This window comes from Triturus cristatus, chromosome 7 (assembly GCF_964204655.1).
Source record: "Triturus cristatus chromosome 7, aTriCri1.1, whole genome shotgun sequence".
Lineage (NCBI taxonomy): Eukaryota > Metazoa > Chordata > Amphibia > Caudata > Salamandridae > Triturus > Triturus cristatus.
The window spans coordinates 1101486377-1101498474 of NC_140590.1; the positions used below are offsets into that span (position 1 = coordinate 1101486377).

A 12098-nucleotide genomic window follows, 5' to 3' on the forward strand; every position below is an offset into this window, starting at 1 on the left:
TGGGTTGTCCACAGCCTACCATAGGGGTGACTAATATTCTTAAAAAGGGAAGGGATTATACCTGGCAAGATGTTTATCTTGTCAGGTCGAAATAGCAATTTACATTGCACACACAAGCCCTGCTACATCAGGCCTGAGCCATAGTTAGAGGGCTACTTAAGTGGGTGGCACAATAATTGCTGCAGGACCACTAGTAGCATTTAATTTACAGGTCCTGGGCACATGTAGTGCGCTTTACGAAGGACTTTCAAGTAGAACCAATGTTAACATGTTTACAGGAGAGAGCACAGGCACATTAGCACTGGTTACTAGTAATAAAGTGAACAGAGTCCTAAAGCCAGCAAAAGCGAGGTCAGAAAAAGTAGAGGAGATAGGAAAAATGTTGGAGGGAAGCCCACAATGAGGCAGGCAGGACTAACAGAAATTCATATTTATTTTGTAATGCGGTTTTGATTTCCTTTATCTTTCAACTGTAAAGTATTTTTAATAATAAGTCTCCCCTTCAAACAGATTTTGTACTCATGATGTAATCGGACTACTTGGCGATGCATGTATCTTGTGCTGTAGATAACGCACACATGATAGAAAATGAGATGAGTGTAGATGAAAGATACTGGGTGTAAACATTATGTTCCTGAGCATTATAAACACATGTGGCCCAATATGTCAGTTGACGGGAGACTTGAGTAAAATTTAAATTACACCAAAGATCTGCCCTTCCTGCTGGTTACCTTCTAGTGACAGAAAACTCTTTATGATGTGGAATTACAACTCAAATATGTGCCAATTATCTACAATTAGTTTGAAATATGTTGCAGATGATGAAAAGAAACCATCTAGTAATGATAGCCACTAGTAAATATGTTGCAAAAATCTGAATTTACTAGTATCATTATGTTATATTTAATGAAAATATATTTTTTATTTTAAATGAATTCTTCTCTTTCCTCAATCCTTTGTGAAACAAGGGATAGTTAGTCTACTTTTCAACATTAAGTCAGCTTTGGTGGCCCCATTAATATATCACATTAGAGCGCATAGCCACTTGAACGCTTACTTCAATGCGGCCACCATCTGTCTAGACATATGCGTGCTCTCACTCACCGAGGTGGCACAGGAAGCCATCAACCACTCTTTTGCAGGTGCAGCATGCCACGAGTCATTGCACGTCGTTGCCAGCATGTGCCGCATTTTAGCATAACAATAACTGTGGTAGTCACCAAGACAATGACTACAGCACCTTTTAAGATTGCATTTTATGTTGCTATAATCTATGTGTCTTGTCCTTTTTCTCCCCCGACAGGTTTTTTTGACAAGTGTCATTAAGTACGCTGACACTTACACCACACACCTTAGCGCATGTGTAGGTACCTCACTGGATTCATGTGGCATTTTTCACCTTTGCCACTCACTACTCTCACTCACCTGGTCCTGAATAAAGCCCTATCACACGTCTTTAATGGGCTGAAACATGTATACCTAAACAAATAGTCAACTAACGATAATAATCTCCTGATAGCTGCATCACATATATATCTTTTAACCATATACTGAGCCGCCAATATTAAAGTCTAAAGGCAAGGATTCTCAGAGATATTTTTAACATAATCAATTCACGTCACATCACATATCTGCACCGCACCAGCTCCGCTGTAACCAGGCATTATAGCACGACCCCGGGGACATTCGGCAAACCGGTTGGGACCTCAATGATGATGCATGACTCCAACTAGGTTGGTGTGTGAGGGGTCTTTTAAGTACACCTAATGGGTATATGTACTTACCACACATAGTGATTGCAACACACATGCATAGTGGGCTCATCCACATTATTTAAGTCTAGCATTACATTGGGGATCAGGACGTACCCCCTTTTCTTTCCCTCGCCCTCTTCTTGTTTTTCCAGTTATAATGTTTATGCCATTCATTCACATCTCTTACTGTTGAGCGACTCGTACTGTTTACCTTTACCGCTGAACATGCCCTCCATGGATATTCGCTGCAGGAGTCTAAAGGGACAATGCGCAACAAACCCAACTGAAAATGGGTCTGTTGAAAGCCCAATCAGAATTTAGTATAGGAATGGGGCTGACATTGCTTCACCAAATTCCAACCTGTGCTATCTAAAAAGCATCACCTCCTGAGCCGGTCTCTAGCTTCAGGCATGCTGCACTGATTTGGACATGCATTGTATGTTCATGGCTTGTAAATGTTTGAGGGGAGCTCACATGTAGCATGGCTCTCAATTCACAATACTATATTCATACTCCTTTCCCATTGCTGATGGCCCTTAATGCTGTCAGCACAGAGACAACAGAAATGAAAGCACTCAAATGAACAGGTCTGTCCGTTCACTTGTATTAATGTTTGCTCCTTTAGCTGTGAGAGGCAACTTCTCTATTATTATATGTATGAGTTGATGCGGCCGTGCTCCATATGCCAAAGCAACCACTATTTTACACTAGAATTTTGTGAATATCTAAAAGTAGTAATGTTCTCAAAATGGTACCAGTAAAATGACTCTTATATCTTACTCACAAATGGAACTACCTTTGTGAATAGCCTACTCAGTCTATTATTTCAACAGGAAAAAGAAAAGTAGAACTATAACAAAGTATGTACTATACTGCACCCTAAACACACTACACAAAGGCTGGCCATATAGTGCAAGCCTATGAGGATATAATGCACAGGAAGCATGTATAACATCGAATATCTTAACTTGACAAGAGTCAAAAGAAACTACATGTTCCTCCTATTGCTGTTTGAATCTAAATCAAAAATTCACAGGACTCCTTCCAACAAGAAAGGTTGACATGTTTCAGGCAATGCAATTAAATGCCTTCTCAGGACTGAGGAAGTCAAGGAAAATAATATCAAAATGCCTAGGTTAAGGCATAAATACCTCAGGTTCCATATTCGATAGGTGAAAGCGCTTTGCCTGCATGTGTGGTTTGGTCAGTAAGGTAGAAAGATTTAGGAGTATATGAAGGGGACAATGAATTGTAGGGAGGAGTACTTTCCCACCTCCGTGTTTATTAGATTATTATTTTCCGTCATTGACTAGAGAAGACGTGTACTAGCAAGGGAAAGCTGGAAATATGTACATATGACCGTGTGATTATTAGGTGGTCATGGGAACATGCAGACAAACTGAATTACGGGAAAGAGACAATGTGGTACCTTGAAGATGTGGAATTACAATGAGAAGTTAAAAATACAGTTGTTTTTGATAGCTGTACATCTAGTTTAAATCAAATGGATACAGAAGGCAGGACTGAAACTGACTATTGAGACTAAATAAGGGCAATTTAAGATAAAAAAACTTGTTCGATAGGAGCACCAATGATCTTGAAACAGCTAATACTGAGATTGGTATGGAGAGTGTCTGAGAAGACATTGGTTATCAATATTGCACGATAGGAGATGAACAGAGTGTGTGTTTTGGTCAGTGACATCAAATTGGTTAGTCCAAGCTTGTTTTAAAGAATTGGAGATCATAGAGATGAAAAAATAGGATCCTGGGCATATTCCTAAATATAATGGGGGGTGCTTTCCAACCGAAAGAAAAAGAGTTATTTGTCTGGGGAGTGGGAGGAGATATTCAAATACATATGTGTTACTTTACTTGCTGATTATGGTTGTATTCTCTTCAATGCCTAAATGCTGGGGGTGCTTTTAATTGTGAGCTCTGCCTTTCCTGAATTAAAGTAGACTATTGATAAATTATTCTAATGGTGTTCCTTCTCTATGCTTTCATACAGCCTTCTTCTGACATAGAGAAGAAACAGAGGGTAGCAGAGATTCATGCTTCCATTGATATCCAACAAGTCTGTGGAAATGAGTTGAACACTATAAGGGTACACTTGCACTTTTCTACCATCTACCACTTACCTTAAGTCCTTAGAGACCGCAGAGAGACTCTCAAAATAGGGGAAGATTATTCATCACCATAAATGTACATCTAATAGTGTAATTTACTTTGCTGGTTAGTCAAAAAGATTGTCATGTTTTCCAGGACAAGGTTTTGACTTCACAGTGCAGTACAGTTAGTCATCTATGGGTAGCTAAGTGAGAAATGGGTAACAGAGGAGAGCAGTTTTATAGCAGCAACACTTACATAGATTCCTATGATCTGTGAAGACCCAGTGAGAGAGGGTGAAGTATATTATGCACAAATGCACTGCCAGGATAGAACGCATAAGCTCATTGTTTTGGCAGTTGGATCTGTAGATCAAGCAGGCCATACACAAACTACACTATCTATTGGAAAAAATACCATGTGTTTGAAAAAAGACCAGGGTCTTAGATTAAATAAAGATGAAGGACTACATTATGGAGTTGACAAAAATACACTTACCAAAGCTTCAGTTACTGCTTCAAGAACCGGAAGAAGACAACCCACATCTTTCTAAAAGACAATGTAAAATAAATAGTTACAAGAAAGAACAAAAAGGACAACTTCATTTGTGTAAGATACCATTTCAGTTTTCAAAAACAGTGTTAATTTTTTTAGATACATACCTCTTACCTCTAACTGAAAGGGGGCATGAAACATTGTATGATAAATCATTGGCATGTAGATAATATAGCAACAAGGTTTGGGAAAGCCAATAGTTCCCGTCTTTGGGACCTATTGGCTATGCAAGCTGTTTTAGCAAAGCTGTAGAGCATTCCCCAATACTTTTCAATATGGCTAAGGCAGAATATTTTTAAAAGCCTGTGATGCTGTAGCTCAACTTATTTTAAAGGCAAGCAGAACACGTATGTGCCTACAAAATTACAATAGCCTTGTTTTTTTCATTTGCTAATCCAAGTTGAATCGCTAAAAAAAAACAGAATATGTGATAGAGTTTTAACTTTTAAAGCGAGTGTGGGAAGCAACACAGAGGCCATAGTTAGGAGGCAATGCAAAGCAAACGGGTGAGAGGGAGAGGTAGAGAGCAATGTGGAAAGCAGGGGGAAAAGGACCAGGGCAAGAAAGTAATATGGGGAGAACCACATAAGGATAAGCACATCACAGAGTGAATAAAGGGGACAAGTACATTAGCAAGTAAGAATAATATGCAGCATGTAGGAGGAAGTCAAATATACTTAAGCACTCCATGCATTCTCATGGAGTGCTTAATGCAAAAGTAGGGCCCAGAAAGTGAGTACTACATGGGCACAAGTAAATTGACAATGATCCAGGGGATGCATTTCTAGCAGCATTGCTGCTGTTGCAGTGGGACTACATAACCCAGCAGCCCACAGACAGGAGGAAGGGCGCCAGCTATCTTTTGTGCTCTGTCCCGCTCTGTGACACCCACAGCGTGGGACACGCCTGCACCAATGGAGCTTGGAAGAGACTGGGCCCCCTCTCTTGACTACAGTATCCAGCTTTGCCTACAGTCCCCCAAAAACTTCAAAATGGGCAAAAGGAAAATTAATGTGTACCATGCTAGCATCCTTTGCAAAGCATCTAAGTTTATGAATAATAATTCAAGTAATGTTAAGGGTGTGATTGAAAGAGAAATTAGCAGTACTGAAGAGCGCAAACCTACAATGCAAAACTCAACTGAAGAAATGTTCGAAACTCCATCAATAAACTCTATTCCAAATCTACCTGGTAGCAAGAAGGCTGTGACTGAGACGGTATCAACAAACCCAGGTGGTTGAAAACGCTGCTAGTACCTGTCTCACAGTGATCCAGAAAGTTAAGCATATGCTGGGCTTTCAGGGTAAGGTTCACACAAATACACAAAAGAATGGGCCAGTCAGTTGACGTGCTTTCATTGATGAGCCACACCATGGAAAACAGGGTGGAGTGGTCGCCGGGGGCAAGGGTCTCTATTTTCAGCACAAACGTTATATGGTCAGGCATGTTTTTCCTTATCTCAGAGGGGCATTACTGGTAAATTCAAGGGTAGTGCCTTACCTGTGGGCTTCATTTATAAAACTCCAGAGATAAGTGATTTTGCCAACAAGCAGATGGTTGATCAGAGGCATGATTACTCCCTATACAATGTCACTATTATGAATCGATTTGCTGGTCTGGGGTATTTGGATGCAAACGATTGCCTCAATGATCCAACAAACTGACCTTGATGTACTTATGTTGAGCCTTAGGAACAAAGAAATGGAAAGGTTCATGTGTAATAATTACAAGTGTATTAGCCATGATTAAGTAACATCAATCACAAAACACTACCTGCCAGAACACTTTTACTTGTGATCAAAGCAATTGTAATCAGTTAGCTCCAAGTATTACTGAACCGATTTCAATAGCATTGCAAAAGGTTATCTGTCAGAAAACTGCTACTTGTGGTTTAAGTAATTTGAATCAGTTAGCTTCCAGAACCACTGAACCAATTTCTAACCAAAATAAAAAATGGCGCCTTTGGCTGGCGATGAAATAGGACGCACCTCACTGTGTCTCCGTTTCCCTGTGGCCGGACTATACTTATCTGATGGCATTGGGACCTGGGAGGGGATAGCGGGACTAGTGCTGACCAGCTACTAGTTGCCTGCTGCCCATTGTGAGTGCCTGGAGCCCCTGGGGGTGAATTGCTGACCTGAAACATCGAGGCCTGGGAGCCAGAAAAGCCTGGGTTTGACATCTTGAAACCAGGCTGAGGCAGGGGCAAGGGGCTCTTGAGGGCCAGGGGCCAATCTTTAAAGTGCATCGGGCCCTCTGCTGTGGCCACCCTAAGATGCAGATGTAGCCCGCCCGCCGGAGAGCGATACCACCATCTTGGGGGACTGTTGTTTGATGGAGACCTTGGGTGTCTGACTCCATGGGGCTTGGAGCCTCGATCCCCTGGTCTCGGCAGGAAGAAGCTGGCCAGGTTGGGCTCAGGAGGGGCCCATCCGGCCAGGATTGGGCACACATCGGACCCCCTGTTGCTCGCATAGGAAAGCTCTGGGTGGGCGGCCCATGCTTCGGCTTTCCCCAAGGTGTCTGGGCCTGACTGCAGGGTACAGTGAGGGAGCGGTGGTGAGCCTGTGGGCCCCCTTGAGTGTGCTGGTGTCGGGGTCTGAAGATGTCCCACCCCTGGGTCTGATATTGGGACTGGGGTTCCAGCATTAAGGTGAGAGACTTCCTTGACATGTCATCTGTGCACCTGCTTGCGGCATAGGACTTGCAGTGCCTGGCGGTGTGATTGGCTGCCTTATTGGATGGCAGGTGTTCCCACCGCCTCCTCCTGAGTGACCGAAGGAGCTGAGGCCTGCTGCTCAGGACAGATCTCTATAGTTGGTGCCAGAGGCTCGGGAACTGCTCTACCTCATGATGGACTCCTGCCCCAGCAGCCCTGACCTGCGCACTGCTCTACCCAGGATCTCTATATGCCCGGAATGGACAGCTGTACCGCGCTCAAGGCACATGTCCCAGTCCAAGGAAAAGTCGACCTCCCAGGCTAAATAAGACATCATACAGCATCTCCGTTCCATAGATGGCGCTCAATCTCCCACTCATTCTCCTCTGGCCTCTGTGGCAACTTTCCTACAAACACCTTGAGTACAGTTGCAGCCAACTAACATGCTCCACCTGGCCCTTGGTGTCTGCCCTGGTGGCCTCGTCATCTTGATATGCAGACAAGTGATGCACAAGCTGGAATTCCTGGGCCTAACCTGACAGGGCTGTCCCCTGATTGGTTTCAGGTCTGCCTCAGTAGCTTTCCCTCTGCCTCCACTTCCCATCTTTAGAGCGGTTCATGTTTGGAGCTGACCCAATGCTCTCCTGGGTCCAAGAAAGGACTCCTGTGTTATGTGGTCAGCCGCCAGGACAAGAGGCTGGGACTTGCAAAGAAGATTTTCTCAGCCCCTGTTCAACTTGTCCCCATGGGGAGTGACTTCCTCAGAATAGACCTGGTTTCCACCAATGGAACATTCCAGGACTTGAATGGCTCGTTATGGCCCTGTTGGCATTATTGAATTTGTTCTTGCTGTCTTACTCCTCTTTTTCCTCTCCATTTTGTCCCTGAAGCCCTGGGATTAGAAGTAACCCTGGGCGGACAACTAAGTTTGCGTAGTTTGTGCTACTTTGCGCTACACGATTTGCACATAGCACAGTGAAAAATCACACAGCGTGGCGTAGTTGACAATTTTTGCTTGCTCGCGGTCCTCAACATCAAATTGGCGACAGAGAGCAAACAAAACAACATCCCAGCGAGACTTTTTCCTCGTTCGTGATCAGCAACATCAAGTTGCCGATCGCAAGCATAGAAAATAAACCTCCGGGCGAGATTCTCAATGCGGGGAGGTCAGGTTTCTCATTGCGAGTGGTCGCGTATGCTCGCGACTGCTCGCGCTGAGAAACTACCAGTCTGCGTTGAGAAAGCTGCCGCTCGAGTAAAAATCTACTAGAGCGGCAGAGAATGACAGATCACACTGTGCAAGATGCCATTTTCAATGATTGCACAGTGCGGACAAGCATCCGGCACTGTGCAATCATCGCGAACAGAGCACTCTGCAGTTCGCATAGTGCTATGCGTATCTCGCGTAGTGCACTTCGCGTAGCTACGCGTAGCGCTACTACGTGAACTAGAAGGTTACTGCAACTTTTTCTTGCTACTTTCTTTTGTCATGGGGGCCTGTCAGACTGCCTCCTGCTAAATAAGTGGGATAAAACATATTAGGATCTTTCTCCTATCCTTACCTCTGCGGGTGGCAGTGCTTTCTCTTGTCGGCCAATAATTGGCAAACTACACTCCACTCTGACACACCCCACACAAATACCAATGATACAGGTCAGATTTCTTTCACTTAATGTGAAAGGTCTCAATTCCCCCAATAAGCACAGGCAGGTTTGATGATAACTCTTGCTGCAAGACCCTGAGGTTATTTTCTTACATGAAATGCACCTCTTGCGCTCAGATACACACCGCATGGCACATCCAAAGCACCCAACTCAATACTGGACGACTTTTACATCCAGGATGGCAGGAGTTGCTATTCTGTTTAAGGTGGGTTTCAAATTACAGGTTGCTAAATTGGTCCGTTGCCTTAAAATTAGAGCTCAGCATAACACCATATCCCTTACCTTGATAAATATCTATGCCCCAAGCAATCTCAGGACACATATCTCAGGACACTCCTCAAGGACTTAGCTGCAAAAGAAGATAGACAGCTGCTCTTAAGGGGGGACTTCAATCTGGTTTAGGATCATGAGCTGAACCGTAGCGAGAACTCCTTTCAGGGCTTGAGGGCGATGTCGGCCGCTTTGAAGAAGGACATTATGACCCTAGGCCTGGTAGATGCATAATGCTATAAGTCCCCTGATGGAGAGGACTACACTTTTTTTTCCCCATGTCCACCGCTCGTACTCACGCATCAACTATTTCTTCTTATCACATTCACTTGTCTGGTTCCTTGAAGCAGCGAGCATCTTCGATATCTCTATCTCAGCCTATGCACACCTTGAGAAAACCCTGACGGGTGTTGGGGTGGCACCCTGCTCTGCACCGCATTTGCGGCTCCCCTCTCACATCTTAAGTTACCCGGGGAACATTGCAGAAATTTGGAGAGAGATTCAAGCCTATTTTGAGACAAATGCCCTCACCAACACTGATGAGCATACTTTAAGGCGGCTATCTGCGGCACTGTCACTTCAATCATAATTGCCCATACCAGGGAGGCCCGGCTGTTAGAAAACGGGCTAGCTAGGGACATAAAGGGCCTGGGGCACGTGGACCATACTGCACCTTTGAGGCTGCAAAAGAAGCAGCTGGCCTTGCTACGTGGTCAATTGTGGGCATTGATGGTAAACAAAGCAGAGCGCTCATTTCCTTATATTGAAACAAAAATACTATGAAGGTGGGAACAAGGTCCACTCCCTTCTAGCCTGCTGGTTTCATACCTGAATTTACCGCTCCCACATCGCTAAGGTCAAAAATGAGGATGGCACGTGGGCCATCTCCACAAACGACAAACAGCGGGCATTCCACGTATTCTATTCTGTCCTATATAGCCAAGGGGAGAGGTGGGCCCCTTCCATGCTTCGTGCCCTTGGCCACCTCTGGAGTGGGTCCACAAGCACAGTCTAGAGGCACCGTTTACACTATATGAAGTGTGTCGGGCACTGAAAGACCTTCTGGTGGGCAGAGCCCCAGGCCTAGACGGGCTTACAGTGTCTTTCTACCACTTGTTTGTGCCCCAACTTACAGTTCCTTCTCTGACACTACTAGCTTGATGCCTACACTGACCATGGCTGAGATAGTTTGAATACCCAAGCTGGGCAAAGACCCGTTGCTCTACATATCGTACTGCCTTATCGCCCTCCTTAATCCAGATGCCAAGATATACACCAACCTCCTGGCAAACTGGTTGGAGCCCTATCTACTGGGTCTCTTCGACCCAAACCAGGTTGTGTTCATTTGGCAGTGCCACGGGGCAGACAACATCTAGCGCCTGGCCCATCTGGTGGAGAAGGTCCAGCAACAAGACATCCTTGCGTGCCTCCTCTACCTGAATGCTGAGAAAGCTTTTGATAGGGTGGACAGTGCCTTTCTCAGATCGGTACTCCTGAAAATTGTGATTAGACCTATCATGATATCCTGAATAATGGCAGCCAATGTCGCTCTTACCATGCAAAGCCGGGTCAGTGGTCTTCTCTCCCGCCTACTGCACATCCGTAGGGGGACCCGACAGGGATGCACACTCTCCCCCCTACTCTTCACCCTCGCAATGGAACCTCTGGAGAAAGCCATTCGTCGGGCGCCCGACATTAAAGGTATCTCCTTAGGATCCAATGAGCACAAAGTAATGCTATTTGCGGAGGATCTTTTGCTTACTTTGACCAACCCCAATGATTAATTTCCCACCCTGCTCTTGCTCCTTCATGCATTCAAATAAATCTTGAGCCTTACGATCAACACAAACAAATCACAAGCATTGAACTTAACACTTCCACCACAGGAGGCTTTGCAGTTGCAGTCACTCACCTTGTTCCAATGGCCAACCCATTCGGTCCAATAATTGTCCGGAGTGTTGGCGCTCTGTCTTAAAGTACCTGAGGCGATGAAGGACCCTCCCTATATTGTGACTTGGTTGCCTAAACGACGTAAAGATGTCACTACTGCCAAAAGTGGTCTATCTTTTTCAGACACTACCTACGCCCCTTCCCCAAATGTCTATCACAGGCCTCCAGAGGAAGGTGAACTCCTTTATCTAGAGAAAAGGTCATCAACGGTTCTCCAACAAGATACTCATGCTAACCCGAGATTGGGCAAACTTGCATGCCCCATCCAATATATCCCAGAATGGGTGGTTCGCGAGAGAAAAATCATTGTTTTTTTTATGGGCAGGGTGATGGCATGCAGACCACTTTGAGATCTGGCCTGATTGCCTAAACGGCTTGGACCACGCAGTGCCACCATTGTCACCCCAATAATAACAGTTGTGGACATATGGGACCTCACCTCCCAACACCCCACTGTTTCAGAATCCTGACTTCCCGCCGACACTGCAGCGTCACTCCTTCTTGGACCAGGGGAATGAAAAATGCCACATAATCAGCGATCTTTTTGAGGGAGGAACCTTTAAGACTTTCAACCAATGCACAAGAGACTATTGCCTCCCAGCTACACATGGCTACAATACTTCCAGCACAGACATTGGCTGCACTCCCATCAATACACATGGGGCCACATGTCAGCTTACCTCCTTCGAAACACTTGTGCGCTCCTATGATGTCTCACAAGGGCTTATTTCGCATATGTATCTGGTCCTAAAGCACCCTTTGCCCCTCCATCCTTACCAGACCCACCGGCACTCAGACATTCCAGATGCCATCCCCACGGAGCAGTGGGAACAGTTATGGCACGACATTCTGAGGACCTATCGAAGCACTTCTCAACTTGAAACTGCCTATAAAGTTATGACCCACTGGTACTATATGCCTGTCCAGCTTCAGAGAATGTTTCCTGCATCCTCACCTTTGTGTTGCCGATGCAACTTTACTACTGGCTCCTTCTTCCATATTTGGTGGTCCTGTCCACTTGTTTCGGAGGGAGGTACTGAGTCACTTCAAGGACACGGTGGGGTTTCCCATACCAAGTACACCACAGTTAACCATCCTAGGGATCCGGCCCCAATCTCTCATAGTTGTGACGCACACT

At 45.0% G+C, this 12098-nt stretch overlaps 1 protein-coding gene across 1 annotated transcript in view; it reads right to left on the minus strand.

Annotated features, from left to right (window-relative positions):
* LOC146811157 (uncharacterized) overlaps nt 1-12098 on the minus strand; it is a 209535-nt gene that overhangs the window by 133358 nt on the left and 64079 nt on the right. The window contains exon 5 of the mRNA XM_085618219.1: nt 4361-4411. Coding sequence (XP_085474345.1) covers nt 4361-4411 — 51 coding nt within the window. The remainder of the gene's footprint in view (nt 1-4360; nt 4412-12098) is intronic.